At 40.2% G+C, this 20,624-nt stretch overlaps 1 protein-coding gene across 1 annotated transcript; it reads right to left on the bottom strand.

The window, feature by feature from the left end:
• Positions 1-349: 349 nt before the first annotated feature.
• LOC103156540 (immunoglobulin superfamily member 10-like) lies at positions 350-19,996 on the bottom strand. Its single transcript, XM_016664444.1, has 11 exons — positions 19,650-19,996; positions 18,429-18,558; positions 16,796-17,037; positions 16,418-16,569; positions 12,182-15,711; positions 9,575-9,716; positions 8,940-9,075; positions 6,551-7,699; positions 6,242-6,449; positions 5,473-5,694; positions 350-5,365 (listed from the first exon to the last, which is right to left on the bottom strand). Exons 1-11 carry the CDS (start codon positions 19,835-19,837, stop codon positions 3,296-3,298), a joined length of 8,169 nt encoding a protein of 2,722 aa, XP_016519930.1. The 5' UTR covers positions 19,838-19,996; the 3' UTR covers positions 350-3,295.
• Positions 19,997-20,624: the final 628 nt, after the last annotated feature.

The following is a 20,624-nucleotide window of genomic DNA, read 5'->3' as shown; positions in this document are numbered from 1 at the left end:
ATTTACTGTAATTGGAAGATAAAACCCAGGTTTGAAATCATGCAGTGTGGAAGGGGTGTAGCAAGGGCTGCAGAGTTTTATTACATTCCCCAAAGAGGGGAGCATGATGTCATGAACATGTGTCTCATCTACTGTACGGAACCTGTTTCCTGGCCAGACAGCTGAGCCGAGCATCAGGAGTTTATGTTCTCATAATTTCTCCAGAAAAGGTTTGAGTCCTCCCTCTTGCCCTCATACAAGGTGTTATCTTTTCTCACTCAGTCACACAAACACTTCACAATATCTGTGACCAAAACTGTAAAACCACAGAGGGAGAACAGCTTGTTTTGTTTTATTTTTTTTATTTTTAATAAAATGAATCCTGTTAAAAACAAAGCAAGAATTCATAGCTGGATAGTAAGACATCCAACATACATAATAAAACCATTATCTCCATTTAGTACAAAAATATGTTACATAAAGTGAGTCTTTACAAAACAAATAATTTAATGTGATGATGGAAACGTTAAAGAAAGGAACTGAGAAAACACAAACTGCTGACTTTGTGCACAAACTTACTGCAAGTTATTGAAAATATACACATAATTTTAGCTATTCACACTGAAAACTCCACCATCAGATTTGTTCAAGATCGCCATTACAGCAGCCCCTGTGTGTTACTTTTTGCTATATCTGCACCATGGCGACAAATCCATGTAGTTCAACATATAGTCAGCAAATAAAAATTCAATACCAAGCAGCTACATGTCAAGCTTACCTATCAGATCTAAGTATGGTTTTTATTTTTTGTGCTATTCTGTGACATTTGACATGATAAAATAAAAAAAATAAAAAGTTTACATAAGATCAAACAGAGCCTTAGAATAACAGTTCATTTGGCATCAATCTGCAAACAGAGAGAAGAAAAGAAGAAAAATGCCTTATAGTTGGATATAGGAATCAATCTGTATTATTCAGCGGCTGTCATAAAGCTTTAGAAAACTAGCTGAGCTTCAGATTAGAAAGTTTAGGCCACAGCTATACTTCTGCAGTATTTGGTTTCTCTTTTTTTGAAAAGATTGGCATTTGCTTGCTTCCCAGAAGGAGTCAGAGCATGTCTACAGGAAGGTAAGGGTCTCTACGTTAGACACCTGTCAAAGTACTACGTATCTGCCTTACGTTTAAATATAATAAGAAAATGCATCCCTATAAAATATTGCTTCAGCATCTCTTTCCTAGCTGCTTCACACTGTACTGAACAATATCATCTCCAGCTAATCCAAACACCCACACAAGGTTTGGATACATTGAAAAATCCTTCTGCTTATGCTTAACAAATTAGAGGTGTCATCTATAGCACATAAATTCATCAGCGTTATGGAATTTGTCCCAGTGCTATTCAACTGACACAATAGCAATCTAATAAAAATTTACTTAATTTCATGCCACACTATACAGATGCTTCATCTGTTCTGATAAAAGTTCACTAGCGTCTGCATGCTAAATGTCACAGTGGCATTAACTGAATGCAGTCTAAAATGATTTCTTAATAAATTAAATGATCATTATTTTAACTGAATTAAATAAGGAATTCAACTTTAATCTAAAAATCATTAAGTATGAAAAAAAAATATCAGTGACTTCACAGGCGAAGTAAAGTGAATGTAAAAAGTGCACATACTCTGATTGAAATCCAAGTTAAAGTAATCATTTCAAAACCTCTATCTACTAAAATGACATATATCATGTTCAATAGAAAAAACAAACACTTTTAGAGGGAAATAATACAAATAAAAAGTAGCAATTACTCAGATGTCTTAAATGTGAACACTCTTAGATGGATCCATAAATTATCAGGGCCGTGGAAAAGAAATGTCTTCATTATTTATGAAATGTCTGAATACAGATGGGAAAAATATTACTTAGCATGTAGCATGCTGACAAACTCCAACAAAATAAGAGTAAATGTTGTTTTTGAATCAAAAGGTGAAACTTAGGATATGAACACTTCCAAAACAAAATGTTTTTTGATATTACCTGTCTTGTACTTTTTCCCCAAAAGAATATCTGGACGTCTCACATTACAATTGTAAAATGTTTTTAAAGAAGTACTTTTGATGCTTTCGTTTTTCACGGAACAAAAACCCACTATTTTAATAAAGGTGTGACCACTTTTAAGAACCAATGTACCTTTTCTTGGTGCAGTAGAACACTTTAAATTTTACACCATTCATTCTAACAGACACTTGACAGTTTCTCATATGTGTTACCTCAGTGGAATACCAGGAGTTGATGATCTAATTGAAATAATTCTTTTTAGAAATGCCGACATGCCCCGCAAAAAAATAAAATAAATAAAAATAAAATAAAAAAAATAAAAAAGCCTGTGACAGAAGCTGCATGTTTTTCAGCCTACATTTTGTGTTCAATGAAAACTATGCCTGGCAAATAACTCACTGCTCTGCTGTTCTTTTAGTTCATACAGCAGCAATTGCAGACTATATTTATGCCTTGCAAAATATCCATGTTTGTGTGGATGATGCCTTGGTATGCAAATGTATAATAATTTAATAAAGCAAATAAAAGCTGCCTTTGTACAGATTTTTGTTATCATAGAGTATTATACTCAGAGTCTGAGACTGAGCAAAATTGACTATGACTTCATCCAAAGGATTAAGCATTTTATATACAAAAATACCCTCACAGATGTCCTGTGTTAAGATTGTCAACACAATCATTTTAGTTTAAGCAAAAAGTCCAACTATTTTTCGCCAAACCTGAAGGAAAATATCTCAGTTGATTAAAAGTACACATTTGGATAGTTTTGAAGTCGCTGCCACATTAAACTGAGTTTTAAAAATTACATTGATGTTTAATGTTAATTCTTGGTGGCAGGTCTCCTGTAAGCTACTCTAGTTTAACACAACTAAATTGACTGAAATGTTTGGTGCCAGAGCTATGTAGAGCTTGATGATACGCTGAAGAGGTGGTTCAGCCTTTAGAGTTACATGTTTTGATGTTTTTACATCAAAAACATGCAGAATGTTTATCCTTAATGACTGGAATTTCACTCTAGCTAATTTTTGTGTGCAATAAATGTGTCAAGTTCCGGCATGAAACATCCCGTGATTTGCAACTCTATGCACCAAAAGCATATATGATGGATATTTTTTGTTCTTGAGTTACAGCAGTATGTCCGGAACAGAGCTTTGCAGTTCCTTTGGGCACCAGGGAAATACAAATGTTTCTTTCATTAAACGCTGTTTCTCTGCATCAAGTTTGAAAGGGTTAGTGTTTATATAGTTGCTTTGTCTTGTTACATAACATGCAGGTAGGTTGCCTTGCTGTCCACTCCGATTACATTTTTGGCGATGCACCTGTAAAATCCTGTGTCCCTATGTGTCGGGTTTTGTATCACCAATGAACCCTGAGGACTCAGGTAGAGGTTGCCATAAATACGAGGCTGACCCATCACACTCAGTTGTGTCAGGTCTGGTGTTTCCCAACTAACTGTTGCTCGCGGGGTGGCTATGGTCATGCAGGGCAGCTCCACAGCAACACCGCCTCTAGTGTAGGTGACAGGGGAGGGACCGATTGTGATGCGTGGAGGGTAGGCGATGACGATGACAGGAACTGTGGTGACTGAGACTGAGGAAGAGTCAAGACTGGAAAACCTGCAGATGTAACTGCCTCGATCAAACACAGAAACCTGTTTGATTACTAGTGTTCCATCTTCTTGCACCACATAACGTCCTAGATCGCTACTGTCACCTCTGGATAGTATCTTGCCACTTGGCATCGTCCATGAAACAGAGCCCCTGGTTGTAGAGGAAGGGCAATGCAGTCGGAGAGTCTCTCCATTAATGGTGCTCACTAGAGGGGCGGTGCTGGTGCGTACTGTGGGTTTGGAGACTGAGCCTGAGGAAGGTGGGGAGTTTATAGAGTGAGACCTGTCTGGTACACCAAGGCCCCTCTGTGAATGCTGCAGAGGCGATACTGTCCTTGTGGGTAAAGACTGAGATACATCTAAATTTCCCTTCGGCGGTATATTTCCCACTTCTCTGCCTTGTTGGGATCTCACATCCACCACTGGTTCTGACACTTCAAGCTGGACCCGCATCAAAGCGTCACCTCTTTCGGTTTTTGCAACACAAACCAAATTCCCACCGTCACTCGCCCGTACATCTCGAAACTCCAAGGAGCCGTTTCGATGCACAGTGAGTCGGCTGCCGTAGTAAGGAGCCGGCAGCATGCCATTTCCAGGAAGAAGCCAGGCCAAACGAAGTGGAGGGTAACCTTGGTATGGGCATGGCAAAGTGACAGCCTGGCCTTTAACTGCTCGGTGCTTTGCTATTTTCCCCCCACCCAGATGTGTGTCTAAATTACTACTTGAAGAAACGCTATTTCTTCTGTTATCATTAGCTCCCCCTGCATGACTGTTCCTGTTGAAAGCATGTCCTCTTTGAGTGCTTGTACCAGCTCCATTACCTGACAAACTACCACTAATACTTTGGCCGTTTGTTGAAATAACAGTTAACCTGCTGTTGTCTCTGCTGGTATTGGCATCATTACTTTTCTTTCCTGCAATGACTTCATTGTTATTCATCTCAGGATTCCTTTCAGTACTTTCTTCTCTGCCTGTGCTTTGGCTGCGATCTACATTACCACTTCTACTCTGAATGCTGGGTGTGTTTCTATTTAATCCAGTACTGTCTATCTTAATGCCTGTGCTCTGTGCCTCATTTGCCCCAGCCATTATCCCAGTATTACCCCGTCGTGATGAAAATCCTCCAACAGGACTTTTAAACTCATGTTGACTGTAACTTCTTAGAGTAGGATTGGAGCCACTGAACACTGAGTTGAGATTGGTAATAGGAACTATGTTTACTTTTCTGCTATTGTTATCACTATAGCTGTTATTGCTTCTGCTATTGCTTGCAGTTACAACATTAGATCCAAGATTGATTTTTCTTGCACTAATGACTCCGTGATTGCCATCAGATTTCTTTACACTCCAACCTTGTCCTTTTTCCACCTGTCCTATAATTCCAGAGGTAGAAGTCTCCACTTCCAAGGTCACCACCATGCTCCTTATCCCAGCTGAGTTGCTTGCTCGACAAGTGTAATTTCCAGAGTCAATCTTTTGGGCGGAATGCACTTCCAGGCTTCCATCGGAAATGACCACAACTCGCTGAGAAGAGAGGCCTGATCCCAAGCTCTGTGGGATAACAATGAACGATGGAGAAAACCAGGTAACTGTTGGGGCAGGATCTCCTGTGGCCCTGCAGGGAATCGTAGCAGTTTCTCCCTGCCGCACTTTGATGAAATAGTGACCTCTGCCATTAGTGAACGTTGGTGGGGTCGTCTTCATGGCCTTTACTATGACCTGAAAAAAGTTAGGTCTTATAATCACATTTATATCGACAAAGACAACTTTGTAATAACAATCAGGTGATGAAGTCATTTTTCTGCAGAGTACATAGTGTTACATACCTTCATGGTATCTCGGCCTGCCTGGTTCTCTGCGTAGCAGATATACTCGCCCTCATCTCCTTCACCAACTGCTGGAATCAGTAACGTCCCGTTGTGAAAAACAGTACGTTGCCGTCTTTGACCCCTGCTGTCCTCTTGAAACAGCTCACTCTTTACGGTGTTCCCATTTGGTAACGTCCAACGCACAGCTGGATGAGGCAGTCCAGAGGCCTGGCAGTCTACCTGTATAGAATCCATAAGTGTATTTTTCCACATCATTATTGGATGCAATAACACTGTATGTTAAATAAATTGATGTTTTCTATTCATTCAGTTATCAACTAAATGCTCTTAAATGATCTTTCTAGGAGCTCATAACTACCTCTATTGAAATATAGGGTAACACATTTTCATAATCATATAAAATCTCATTTATTGCGTTAAACTTTCATGAGATTATTTTTCACTTAAATATTTATGTGTGCATCACTGTTCCCTTAAGGCAGCTGTTTGTGATTCACAGAAGCCAGTTATATAACATGTCCAGTTTTAATTTCTTTAAATAAGAAAATCTTTAGTCTTCAGATCCAGCCCTATTTTCACCTCATGACGTACAGTTCTCTGTAAGATCATTTTTTTTAGAACTTTACAATTGATCACCAGTCATATGTAGCAATGACCTAATATGCTGAAACATATTTTTATTCATTAGCCGAAAAAAATACACAGAAGTTCCACTGAAACATATTTTTTGTACATAAAAAATAATGATCTGTGGCTTTAGTTTTACCTTCAGAGGTTTTCCAAAGAACACCATCTGATTGATTGGCTGTTTTGGGTCAATCCTGGGAGACTTAGTGACCACAGACACACGCAGAATTCGATAATCATCAGCAACCTTGTTGCGTGCAATACACAGGTAGTCTCCACTGTCCTTCTCTGTTACTGCCCGCACTGACAGCGTGCCATTAGGATGCACCTTTACACGTTGGTCAAAACTTAAAGTCAAACACAAACAAAAGGTCAGGAAGTTATATTATATACAGGATATATTGAAAGAATTAACAAAGACTTTATCACACACTTAGCAAACATGTACCTGTAGTGCATGTCCACAAGCTTTCTGGTGGGGGTCCTCCATACAATGGTTGGGGTAGGGTTTCCACTTACAGAGCAGTAAAGATTCAAAGTCCCCTCATAGTTAACAGTAGTAGCAGAGGGTGATGTAGAGACAATGTGGGCTTTAGTGAAGGGGGAGACAGGCCGAGGCTGCAAAACAGTCGAGGTTTTTCCACTGGTATGGAAAGAAGAAGCAACTCTTGTGCTGTTTCCTCTGGGTGATACTTTGGTGTTATTTGTTGGCACCATGGAAGGTGAGAAAACAGAGAAGGGATTTGCTTTTTTGATGTCAGGAAAGTGCGATGGGTAAGGTTTTACGGTTTTATTGATTTCAAGAGATGAGCTAGAGGACGAGTTAAAAGGGCTTGAGCTGATCGACAAGTTCTTAGATCTGTCAGAGGGATTTACAGGAGAGAATTTACTTGGACTGAATGCAGCTGAGGTTTGGCTTGGGATTACCGATGTTCTGACTTGGTTGAAAAAAGATGAATTGGATGTTTTATTATCTTTTGCCTCCCCATCTTTAACCACTACTGTCACTGTCCTCTTAGTAGTCCCTACAGCATTACTAGCAGTGCACTCATAATTCCCTGTGTCCTTTGACCCCACATTGCGAATATGGAGTGTCCCATTTGGCAGGACAAAGAGGTTTCCATTAAGAAACTGGGATGGTCGAACAAGCGTCCCATCTGGAATTTGCCAGCGCAGAATTGGTGTTGGGGCCCCTCGGGCGGAGCAGTGAGCATAAACAGGCCAACCTACAGAAAAAAGCAGGTGTTCCTCCCTGGGTTGCTGAATAACCGGGGGCAACGAGGACACATGGAGACGCACTGAGGCGCTGGCTGCACCAGCTGAGTTGGATGCCACACAGCGGTAGACTCCTCGGTCAGTGGGTAATGTTACTGAGATGTGAAGGGTCCCATTTGTGTCCATATGGATTCGATTAGAAAAGGTGCCAGAGGAGGTTAAGGTAGAACGATTAGGCAGAACCCAGGAAAGCAGAGGGGCTGGAACGCCATCTGCTTGGCACTCCAGGTGAACCTGGCCACCCTGATGAATGGTAACTTCCCGGTAAAGCATCAGCTGCATATGAGGTGGGCGAGTCAAGATTTCTAGTGTGGTGAGCAACCTGTAAGAAAAAAGAAGAAGACACACAATACAGAAACTTTAACACATTCTACACGTCTGCACTCTCTAAATGTGCACTGGATTCTGGGAAGTATCTAAAGATATAAATGTTTATTTGACTCAGTGAAGAAGAAAGTAAAAGCTGATTCATGATCTCATATAGACAGAGTTGTGTTTGCTGGTTGAGTATAAATCAGTTATTCATTATGTTTGCACTAACAAATAATGAATATAGTTTATTTCAAAAACATCCCATTCCTTTGAATTGCTGAACACATTGTCACCTTATCACTACAGATTTTGATTTATTGCACTGGGTTTTTGCATAAGAGGCCAGTACAAATGAGTGTATAATTGTGAAGCAAAGGGAAATGCTGCGTGTTTTCAAAACCTATTTTTAAAAATGGTCTGAAAAGTGTGGCATGCTTTTGTTGTCAGTCCATCTGAGTTAATAGTTTGTACAGTCACCAGCCATTGTAATTACAACTGCAAGTTAAATGTGGCAGGTTAAATGTGGCTTTGCACATTTGAATATTTTATATTTTACTAATTCTTCTTCACAAAACAGCTCAAGATCGGTCAAATCAAACAATCCGTAAACACGTATGTTTAAGTTATTCCCCAAATTCTCAAACGGAAAACGTTTCTGTGGCACTTTCTACAGGAATATGGTCCAAGTAAATTGGAATAATGAATTATTTTGGATTAATTTGAACAATTGTTTTCATGTGTTTCTGGTGTGTTCCTCAGTCCTTATGACACTCTTTGTTCACTTATGTAACAAAGTAAAAATATATTTATAATAAGAATAAATAATGCGTAGACTTGCTCTATTTACTGATGAAGGGACTTCTGGTAGCAATAGAGTTTATTTTGTGGTGTCTGAGTAAAGGACAATAGACATAAATGTACAAAACAACATGTTTTTTAGACTTTATTTTTAATAAGTGTAAAAAACTCCAGTTTCCCTCCCAAATTAAAATGATTTATTACTTTGTGTTGTTCTATTATGCAAAATCTCAATTAAATGTCTGCAGTTGTAACATGACAACATGTAAAAAAAAAAAAAGTTTAAGGAGCCTTAACCACTTTTGGAGGTACTGTATAGCAACGTTGTTGCTATTTTTTTCTCTGACCATATGCCTCGTTGAATAAAACTGATTATAATGTATGTTGTGTTCTAAATGTTATACTATACAGACAAGCTCATCAGTATTCATTTCTAAAATCAGCATTCCCACCTGTCATGGCCCAGCAAGCTGCTCGCACTGCAGATATATGTTCCTCTGTCCTGCACTTGTACATTCTGGATAACAAGGGTGCCATTTGGCAAGACCTCAAAACGCTGAGCTCTGGAGTGGATTGACATCACCGCTCCTGAAAGAAAGGCAAAGGGGTGAGGCAGTAAGGCAGAAAGAGAAAACAGTAATGAGAAGGCAGGGGTGGGAAGAACAGAGACAAATTTGGAAAAAAGTTCCAGAGCGAGACAGGAGAAATATGGGCACAATGAATGGCACAGCTTGAAGTGAAGTCAGTGATGCAGTGCAGAAAATGTTCCATTACTTGCTTGCAGTGTTTTCCACATGGCAAGCCAGAGAAAAGCCTATTAAGTGTTTGCTAGTGTATAATGTTTTGTGTTAATGGATTTTTTTTTTATATCACAGTAAAATAAGTTCCTATTTGCTCTGCCATACCAAAACTTGTTGCAGGCTTAAGCAATCAGAAAATTTTCCATCAAAGAGTGAAATTCTGATATTTTCTGGCTTTCTGTATAACAGAATCAAATAATAAGCCTTGTCTCTAGTTTTAAAACTTCTCCAGAGAAAGGTATGGAGCATATGTGTGTCTGAGTTCATGTCCTCTATTTGGTGTGTACCTGTAGCAACCTTAGTCCATGTGATTGAAGGTTTTGGCTCTCCCTGAGCTTCACACACCAGGTTTACAGTGCTGCCTGCCGGTACTGATATGGTGCGGATGTGAGGGTCTGCGATCCTTGGCTTAGATCTGACAACCAGAACCTGTGCAGTGGATAATTAAGAGAAGTTAATAAAATAAATAAAACTTTCAAGCACCAAAATAACACTGCAACACTGGAAATATAGTATCAGTTCACCAGAATTGTGTGGGTCTTGTATGTCAATAAACAATATACAATTCTGTCATGATGCTGCTACACAACAACTACAAAGACAAGGATTTGTTATAGACAGATGGATGACAAAAATAAAAACATGTAATGGAAAACTCAAAAGCCTTGTCGATGTCAGGGATTAAAGGATAGAGTCTGGTCTTACATAATCAAAAAGCAACTGTAGGTAAACTCAGAGGCAAACTTTGGTGACTTCCCCAAAATAAAAAAAAAAGCTACAGCGTTTCCTCTCAAGGTGTGTCTTTGTGTCTGCCAAATGTCAGTGTGTGCACAGGTGGTAGAGATACAGTTCAGCTTTGTAAAGTCCTATGTTGGTAATTTAGGCCTTTGCTTTTACCTTTGCTTTGAACTTGATTATGGTGGATATTAATTGAAAGCTCAAAGCTACAACCTTTAAAGCGATGGAGCTACAGAGGGATTTTTTTTGCTGCCTGATTGTTTTTTGTTGATGTTTATGGGCCAAAGACAGAGCAAAGATGAGGAGCAGAGCTGCAGCTTTGAACTTTTAAACAACACATGGTACATGCATTTAATGAACATAATTGTGTGAGTACTATCAAGTAGGTAATAATACCATACATTTTGCAGCACACAATATAAATATATGATCCAAAACCTTCCATTAGTGCATCACATATAAAATCAATATCTGGGAACAACTAATTGTACAGTCAGTAAGTTCATTTCAATTTCTTTGTGGTCTTTGAAAGATTTCGTTTCAGTTTGATAGACAGCAGACTTCTGGCTATTAATTAAGGATTAATTATCTGGAATCCCATAAGAATAAGCTTTAAAAACCATTATGTTTGTTGACTGCAGACTTTTTTAGCCATGTGTTTTTTTTTTCTCTCTCTTCAGATCACAGTATGAGGTTTAAAAGTCCATCAAATAAGTGAGTAGTGATGAACCTCATTTGGATTTTATCAGACGGTCATGTGGGGACAAATAAGATCGTTTTTTGATTTGTTGTGCATTCCAGCTAAGTTTTTGCCCTCAGGGGTTTTCACAGTTGGATATTGTGTGTGCGTGTGTGTGTCGTGTGTGTGTGTGTGTGTTTGTTTGTTTTTTTTCTGGGTCAACACTCTTAAAGAACTGACTGTTGGTTTGTGTTTTACATTTAAGAACCACATAGTTTATTACAATATGCATTTAAAGAATTTCTAATCAAATGGAAATCTCAATAATGCAGCAATATGAAATATGGAAAGATTTGGAATAATTTAACAAATGAACAAAAAATAGAGGTTAGGGAATTTGAAAAAGCGCCCATGAACTTGCCCCAAAAGTAGTTAATATTTTGTCTTATAACACCCATTTAGGTGTCCATCCATCCATTTTCTTTACACCCTTGTCCCTTAGTGGGGTCGGGAGGGTTGCTGGTGCCTATCTCCAGCTATCGTTCCGGGTGAGAGGCGGGGTACACCCTGGACAGGTCGCCAGTCTGTCACAGGGCAACACAGAGACACACAGGACAAACAACCATGCACACACACACACTCACACCTAGGGACAATTTGGAGAGGCCAATTAACTGTGGGAGGAAACCGGAGTACCTGGAGAAAACCCACGCATCCACAGGGAGAACATGCAAACTCCATGCAGAAAGACCGGGGCTGGGAATCTAACCCAGAACCTTCTTGCTGCAAGGCAACAGCTCTACTAACTGCGCCACTGTGTAGGCCCCCATTTAGGTGTTTTTTTTTTTTTATTTATGAAACAGGTCAAGGAAAAATAATGTGGAAAAAAATTATAAATTTATTTCAAAATGTTTATGTAAATAAAATAATATAAATTGTATTTCCAGCCCCTCTGGGACTATGCTTTGTACAACTACTTTTAAGCACAATTACAGCAGCAAGTCTCGGCTAATATCTTCAACTGGTTTGTACATCTAAATTCAAAAACTCTTGCCCATTCTTGCAGAATGATGCAGAGCTCTGCAGCTCCAACGGAGGTAACAAAGACCCCGGGGCTGCTTCTCTGAAATCCTTTCACTGTTTGGCTTGTGTGAATAGGTGAATATCCATGGCCAGATAGCTATGCGGATGTGTCACACACTTTCCGTTTTTGGATAATGGAAAGTGTGTGAAACTTTCCACATGTCACAGTGGGACTGTGATATGTTTGTAATCGAACCCTGCTATGTTTCCACCTTATCCCTGAACTGTCTGGTTAGTTTTTCTACTTCATAGTACCATATGTTCACCAGTATCCTCAATGTATAATTTACTTCCAATTCATAAATTTTTTTAAATCCATAAAATAAAATCCTGTTCAGATACATAATAGTTTATAGTTGAAACATGACAATTCAAGTGAAGGAGGAAAACTTACCTTTGGAGATGCGGGAAGTGACGGGGAAGGCTGATGAAAACTGCTTCTGTGTGAATCTGGAATAGTGTTAGCTCCATGGTTCTTCCAATCAGTAGGTGTCTGACTCCTGTTTTGACCATTCGCAGGGTGGTCAACCTGACCAGTTGCTTTAGTGTTTCTTGTTATTGCTTTGGTACTTGTCAATTCCGTTGTGGTGGTAGTGGAAAAAAGAGTTTTCACTGTAGATTGTTTTGTTGTAGTTGGAGGTGTTGTGGTCAGAATACTTTCTGTTGTAGCTGGAAGTGTTGTTTTAGAATCAGTAGATGTGGTAGAAAAAGAGGAAATGGACACTTTAGGGATTGCATTTATCGAAATTGAAGAACTGCTTTTGCTGGTAGAAGGACTAGAAGTGGTTCTTAGCCTTGTAATCATTGGCCTGAACTTAGTGTTGGAGGTGGAAGTTGAAGAGATAGTAGAGGAAGTAGTTGGCAAAGTGATTGTAGAAGTCATTGAGGTGGACAGAGCTGAAGTCTGTCTGGGAGTGCTGGATATTGGAAGGATAATGGGGGTTGAAAGAGACATGGTGGGACTTATTATAGCAGCCGTGGTTGTTGTGGGTAGTGTGTCCTCATTAGTTGTAGAGGCTGGTGTACTTTTAGTGCTGCCAAAATAACTAGCTCTCTTGGGAGCAGCTGAAGAAGTAGTTATGATTTTTGCTGCACTGGTGGTGGTTAAAGATGCACTGGGGACTGAGGGAGCAGTGAGAGAATGAGTGATTGAAAAGTGGGACTCACCCAAAGCATTCATCTCTAACTCCTTGCTGTGTTTGCTCGGGGGTCTCTCAGCATGTTTGCCTAAGGTTGTTTGTGTTGCTGTATGAGCCCATGCAGCATGTGTAAATGTCCTATTATCGGGTTCTGGCACATGCGGCTCTGAAATGATAATGGTAGCATGAGTGGGGGCTGGTGTGCTGTTAAAAGTAGACTCCTCAGTTATTTGTTTCTTGCCTGAGTGAATCATCATGTTTGTGTATGTGTGCGGGGCTGTAGAGGAGGGACTGAGTGGAGGTGATTCAAAATTTGAAATAGTAATAAAACGAGGGTCGGAAACAGTTGGCGACACAGGAGTCACAGTCACACCATTTGTAATAGTCCTAACATTGTTTCCCAGTGTCAGCATAATAGGTGGAAATGTGGTAGTTGATAAGGGCAACAACTTTGTGATTTTATCTGGACTTGACTTAAGTGTCACTGCTTGGTTTATGGAGTTTATCGGGTCGGAGCGAGGATGCTGTGAGGGTACAGGCTGGATCTTTGGCCTGTTAATTCGCCTACGTTGTCCAATCTTCCTGCGGATGTCCCAGGGTCTTCGAGGTCGGGAGTTTGGAATCGCATTTGGGAAAAGTCCCTGTAGAGGATTTTGTGGCCTGGTCCTATTAGGGCTTAGATTTGGTACTTTCTCATCCAACACAATTGATTCTATTCCATTTGCTCCTGATAATGAAGTAAGTGTGACACGCTCTGTTTCTGTCTCTGGGTTCACTGTTGTTACCGTTTGTTTGTTTTCTTTCTCTGTTTGTGTTTTTATGTCAAATTCTAGATTCACGTGTGGCCGCTCAGTCATATTATGTATCTCTGCAATGGTTTGTGTTGCTTTTATTGTCTGTGCATCCTTATCAGGAGGTTGAATGGGTTGTGGTTGTTCTTCTTTTACAGTAGCATCATCAACTGAAGACCCTTCAGATTCTGTTTCCTCCTGTGAGCCATGAGATATACTTCTGTCTTTATCGTCACCCTTTCCTCCTTGTCTAATTTCTTCATCTTTTTCTTCAAATATAGGTTGAGTTGTTGTTTTTTCTTCAGCAATTGCTTGACTATTGGTGCTGTTGGCGGTCTTTTGACGAATTTTTGCCAAGAGATCAGCCCATTTCTGAGGGTCTATCCTGTGTTTCTTTGTGGTTACTCTGGGTCTGTTCTGAAAGCGGTGTTTCTTCTGCATAGTTGGTGAAGTAGGTCCTCCAATCCTTTTTAGATGTCCCTCTCTAACACGACCATATCTTTGTGGCTTCTTTATTAGATGTTGTCTGTTTGGGCGTGGTTGGAGAGATGTTGGATATCTTCTTTTACTAGAGGAGGTTTTCTCATCCTCTTCATTTTCTTCATCTCCTGATCCTTCATCAATCTGCCCAAAATTGGGGACCGGTATCTTTGTTGACCTGCCAGCAGCTGATTGAGGTCCTCTGGGTAATGAAGTCTCAAGGGAAGAAATATGTTGTGCTTTTAATATCAGCTGCATTGACATGGTGTCACTACCATACTGGTTGACAGCAATGCAGCGGTAATATCCTGTATCCTTCGGAGTTGATGCAAGTAAAGACAAACTTCCATTTGAATGTACTTTCAATCCACCTGATACAGCTAATCCTTGCCACACAACATTTCCATCTGGCAAAATCCAACTTGCCAAAGGTTCTGGTGAACCAGATATCCTGCAGGGCAGAGTGACAGCATCTCTAATGGTTCCAGTGACCGGGGGTCCACTTAGCTCACCTGAATATGGAACGGCAGACTCTTGTACTGCCAGGCGTAATTGAAGGACATCGAAATCTCTTCCAGCTCTGGCAACACAATGGTAAAGCCCTCCATCAGAGAGCTGTACTCTTTGTATTAGTAGGCCTGAGGCTGATAGCTGGAACCTGCCATCTAAACTGCTTGAAGAAGTATTGAGTTTAGATCCATCTGGAAGAATCCATTGGACACTGGGATTACTAGAACTAAGAACAGGGCAAGACAGCTGTATGTTACTGCCTGCTACTCCTACTGCTGTAACTGCTGTGTTAGTGCAATTAGTTAAAATCATTACCCATGGGTGAGAAGTAGGGGAAGACAGTGAGGGATTAAAAGTTTGATCAGGATGAGCAGAAACTCTCGTTGAGTAGATAAGTTGGACTTTATGCCTGTTAGACTGTGCTCTGTCAAGCTGAATGCTAATTGCTGATTGTAGTAACCATTCTGGTCGGGCTTTAACAGAGGCTTTGATCCCAGTGTGATAATATCCATCTGTCTCTGGTGCCTGTCTGTAGCGGTAGGCCAATGCCGGAGCTTTACTTAACATGATCTCCCTCTCAAGGCGAGCTGCGGTTTCACTGTAGTAAGCCAAAATCCTCCAAAGTTTCTCGTAGCTTTGTCCCAGAACAGGGCAGTCAAGGGGGAGAGACAAAGCGAGCGGGAGAGGAAAAGAGGAACTCCAGGAGAGATCTGGAGGAGGAGTAACGTCTGGGGAATCGGTAGAGTGAGTAATTTTACAACTCAGATCAACGCTGTACCCTTGTTGGTCAGAAAGACCCAGGGTGATATTGCCTAAAGGCTCTCTGAACTTCTCACTTGGCTGGATTTTGCTATGGTCTGATTCCAAGGGTGTTTCTTTTCCAGGGAAGCTGATGATCGGTGAAGTGCAATGTAGAGTCGCCTGATCAAGCAAATTCTGGCCCTGGAGAGACAGGGGCGAGGCACAAACTGGACACTGAGGACCACCAGGACATTTCAATAAGCCTAATGACAGATGGAGTGAAAGAGAGAAAGAGAAAGATAGAGAGAGTGGGTGAATGTTGTCAAAGCAAATCTCTCATATTAATAGATATATTCTGTTTTTGGCATTGTATTTAAATATAATGAAATGTGACGCTTTAGTAATTTGCACATATTTTTTTTGAAAATTAAGTCATTGATTAGTCACACCAGTTTATTTCAAGCATTCATTACCCCTTTTTTGTTTCTTGCTAATTTACTGTGGTTGTTTCATCTCGCAAATCACAATGCATCACTTTTTAATCACAGCACAATCATTACCCTATATATCAGCTGCCACACATCAGCGCCGTCATCATGTATTAGTCATGGCAGGTTAAGTCTGGCATATCAATGGCACAAATTTCATGGTTCAGCTTTCTTTCACATTTTAATAAAGCCTACAAGACAGACTGCAAAAATAATATAGAGCCAAACAAGGACGTATGTGTGACAAAATGATGGTCAAGGGCTTCTGTGTAAATTAGATCTGTCGAAAAGTAGGTTTACCCACATCTAATGGATTGGTCACAAATTTTTAGCCAGTTATGAAAGCCTTCTTGATTTTCCCATTCAATTTTATCATCTACAGTTTGTCTTCTTAAAGACACAGCAATAAATAGCATTCAATAAAACTGTAGATAAGCAGAAGCATAAAAAGAAAATATTTTTTTCTAGACTTAGCAGTCACCTGGGTGAGCAAGACTCCATGAGAGAAACCAGTTCATCCTACAGTCACAGCTCCAAGGATTAGCCTGCAGGACCAGAGTCTCCAGCAGAGGTGCTGTTGTCACACTCTTTTCAGACAGGATAGTTAGACTGTTGTTGGAAACATCTAGATGTCTGAAAACAAAAGACGCTGGCTCAAACATTGTCAAAAAAACAAATTAGTTAAGCCTCCATAATCATTAACTTTCTCTGCATATATGAGTCTGTTCCTTCTTTTATTTGTTTGTGCAAATAAAACCCAGCATGCAAATCTTCACATTTTCTCATGTAACTGATGAGGAATTGTCTCAAGCACCGCCAGGGCTGTGGACTGTTATACATTTTTGTTGTCAAACCTCACCTCAAAGTAGAAAAATAATATGTATTCAGGATGGAGAGCGTGCACAGAGCGTGAGGGTGCAGCTGATGCAGCCTGTTGCCTTGCAGACGAAGCAGCCTGAGGCTAGGCAGCTGGAGCAGAGCCCGGGGGTGGATGTGTTGGAGCAGGTTGTGATCCAAGTAAAGACGCAGCAGCGATGTCAGGCCAGAGAAGGTCAGAGATGAAGAGATCTCTCTCAGCTTGTTATAGCTCAACTTGAGTATCTGTAAGAAGAAAGGGGTGCAGTGAGGTGTACAAATTAGAAAAACAGACATCAAGGCTGATTGAAAAAAGCAAGTCTTATGCGAGGGATCGTAAGTGTTTCAGTGGCTGCCACTTGCTTGGAAATTGAATTTAGAACAATTGGGAAGCAGGATAAGGATTTGAATATTAATAACTCTTCTTGGAATTTATGAAAATTTTAGAACATAAGGTATTTCTTACAGCTCTCCATTTCCCAGTTTAAATCTAAAAAACATTCCACAGCACACAATATGATACGAACATAGGACAGAAGCAGGGAGAACTAAAAGGATTATTTTTGCTCTGGTGGGGTGCACTGCTCCAATGCAGTTAAGCTTTTGATCCAGAATATCACACTGTAGGAAATCTATTAAAATTTAATACACATATGAAGAATTTACCCCACTTATATGCATGCAAAATTATTATTATTGTTGTTGTTGTTGTTGTTGTTGTTGTTGTTGTTCCTCTGCCCTCCAGGGAAGCTACTTAGCTGGAACACTTCCAGCTGCTGGCAGATTTAGCACGTGACAATGTCAGCACATGGAAATATGGATCCTATTATCCCAGTAAGGAAAATATATCAGCATCTGTCTCGAAGATGAAGGGTACAATTGCCTGTGTAATATCAGTTCCCCCAAGGACTCCAAACGCTGCCCTAAGGTTGCTGCTAAAGTTGTCCAGCATGTTTCTTGTCACTGAAAAGGCAAGGAATCATGGTACGTAAATTATGCATTAGCTTGAAAGAAATTAGAAATAAATGGAGATAGGAAAAGCGAAATTATGTGGACTGTTGCAGCCTTTTGACAAACATCTCAAATATTGTTAATCTCTTCCTAACTCAAGTTCTAAACTGATAAGATCCTGTCTGACAAGCAGTTTGTGTTCATCTGTCACAGTCAGAGATCAATGAAGACTTTATCCTGCAAGTGGAGTGCAAATAGAGTTTTGGGAGCTTAACTTACAGCAAATAAAAGAAAAAAGAAATTGAAACAGACTTCTTTCATGAATGATTGAGCTCCTCCTGCCGTTTCTCCTAAGTTCAGTATCATTAGCCAGCCAGTGTTTAGTCAAATTTCACCTACACAGTATACAGCACAGTAGGGTACCCAATCCCCATTGACCAGATATATAAATAAGCAATAGGAAACTTGTTAAGGTGGCTACTGATAGACATTTCTTAAGTGCTAGCTGCTGAGATGTTAATTTTGTCATTTATTTTGTAGACATCTGTTACAATGCTACCAATTGTCTGCACATTATATTGAAAATTTGGGAAAAATAATAAACGAAAAAAAAAACTATTAACAGAAAGGACTTTATATTGGCTGCGTCTTTGGGTACTATTCGGTACTGTATCTTGTTGCATTACCTGGAGCGATTTCATCTCTTTAAACACTCCATCTGGAAGATATTGGAGGTTGTTGCTGTGGAGCATCAGGAGCTCTACTCTCCTTAACCCAACCAGAGATTTGTCATGAAGTCTGCTGATACTATTAAACCTGCAAAAGCAAAAAGGCATCATTGATATACTGAGGTACATATGTATATTTCATCTTCATCAGGGCAACCACCAGAGACCTGTCAATAAGGCACAGAGTGGTGCGTCCTTGCAACAAGTTGTTCCAACTCTCAACCAATCGCAAGGACTGAGGATCAACGAACCCTTGGCCATGGTCTCCGTAATCTAGTTGAATTTAGTCAGTTTCTGTACTCTTGTTTCATTGAAAGTCTTGAATCACTCTTATCCTCACATCTCCCCTGAAGTCAGTTTGCCAAGGGAAATGAAACAAGCAACTAAATCACTGAACAACATTGCCTGCAGGCTTGTGGAGTTATTCAAACCTCTAACAATGAAATTGTTTGGAAGGTTCTGCATTTTAAAAGGAGTCAGTATTCCTTAGGGCAGATCCAGAGTACACTGAAGGTACGCTGAAGTGAAAACATCTTCCTGTAATTACACTGTTTCTTGTGTCCGGCATATAGAGTCTGCTTGCCAACAATATGTTTCTGCTATTCGGTCTAAAAAAAAAAAAAAAAAGCACATTGAGATACCTTTTAAAATATTAGAAAACTTTAGCTCAATAATTCCTTTGTCCAGGAAAGTCTGGCTCATTGCAGGCAAAAAGTGAAGAAATCCCTCAAGAGTTACATCTGGTTATGAGACCTTTTTCTAATTCTCTTGCAGTACAAACTAAATTCAGTTCAGTTCAGCTCATGTATATTGCGCCGATTCGCAACAAATGTCGCCTCAGGAGACTTTACAAAAAAGTAAACACACATGCATGCCACTTTATCCTCGATATCAAACGGTACACTAAACTCAATGAATTATCCAAATTGGTTCAAAAAAGTTCTCTATCTAAGAAAACCCAGCAGATTGAGTCACTGACTAGCAGCATTCACTGCTATTCACTCTTAAATAGGAACTACTTATCTTGGCATGTGTTATGCATATCTTACGACTACTAAAAGATCAATTTTATATTGTATTATAGCTTTAAAACAAACTGCACTGTATTTTACTGCATCAGAAAACCATTGTGTTGGAGGGAATTCTAATAATTAAAAACTAAACTGTGAGTTCACATACCCTAAATTAATCCGTCTCGTATGCGCAGGCAGGCCAGGTGGGACGATGAGCAGTGATCGGAAGGTGCAGTGAACTTCATTGGCCTGGTAGCAGTTACAGCTCCTGGGGCAGGACTGGCCGCTGGACATCTCGAGTGTGAGCACCAGAAGTGCCAGCAGCGCCAGTGGTGCAGACCCAGTCTGATGCATCTTCACCCACGGGGAAAGAAGCTAAACAGAGATGATCACCGGCAACATGAAACAGGATGTCAAGTTTAGTGTAAACAGACAAGTGCACCACAACCTGCAGCTCAGATGGGAATCATTGTGTTTCTGTACACACACGCACATTTAAAAAGTTCAACACTTTACAAAAAATCCAAAAGTGATTTATTGCTGTGCATCACACATTATACTGATTAACATAAAGACACAATAAAAGTGGAAAAATGTATGTATAGATATAGAAAGTTACCAGGAAAGTTAACTTGCAATAATGAAATTTATAAAAAAAAAAATGAAAGTTCATTTGAAGGAGAAGCTTTCAATTTACCCGTCAATATACATTTAAACCCTAATTGCTGGTCATGAGCTTTCGGTGGTGACCAAATAAAACAAGATCACGGATACGTTTGACTGAAAAGAGTTTTGTCTGAAGGGTGTCTGGGCTCTCTTTTCGAGGCAGGATGAGAGGAGGGAAAAGTCAACAGGGAGGGCCACCGCTCCGCCACATCGAGTGGAGCCAGTTAAGGTGGCCTGAGCATCTGATTAGGATGCCTCCTGGATGCCTCCTTGGTGAGATGTTCTGGGCACATCCCACCAGGAGGAGACTCAGAGGAAGACTCAGGACACGCTGGAGGGACTATGTTTCTCGGTTGGCCTTGGTTTTCCCTGGAAGAGCTGGCCTAATTGGCTGGGAGGGGAGAGTCTGGGTCATTCTGTTTAGCTACCTGACCTGACCCTAGAAAGGAGGTGACAGACCAACGGATGGACAGAC

Source organism: Poecilia formosa, unplaced genomic scaffold (assembly GCF_000485575.1).
Source record: "Poecilia formosa unplaced genomic scaffold, Poecilia_formosa-5.1.2 Scaffold486, whole genome shotgun sequence".
Lineage (NCBI taxonomy): Eukaryota > Metazoa > Chordata > Actinopteri > Cyprinodontiformes > Poeciliidae > Poecilia > Poecilia formosa.
The sequence above is the reverse complement of the archived record's forward strand: the minus strand, read 5'-3'. Positions and strand labels throughout refer to the sequence as shown.

What these genes read in the sequence shown, in the direction of transcription:
- LOC103156540 (XM_016664444.1), bottom strand. Translation starts at nt 19,837, where the DNA reads ATGCATCAGACTGGGTCTGCACCACTGGCGCTGCTGGCACTTCTGGTG. An exon ending in ACGAGACGGATTAATTTAGG is followed by an intron (nt 18,559 to 19,649) that starts GTATGTGAACTC and finishes TTGCTTTTGCAG; the next exon opens with GTTTAATAGTATCAGCAGAC. An exon ending in ATGGAGTCTTGCTCACCCAG is followed by an intron (nt 15,712 to 16,417) that starts GTGACTGCTAAG and finishes ATCTGTCATTAG; the next exon opens with GCTTATTGAAATGTCCTGGT.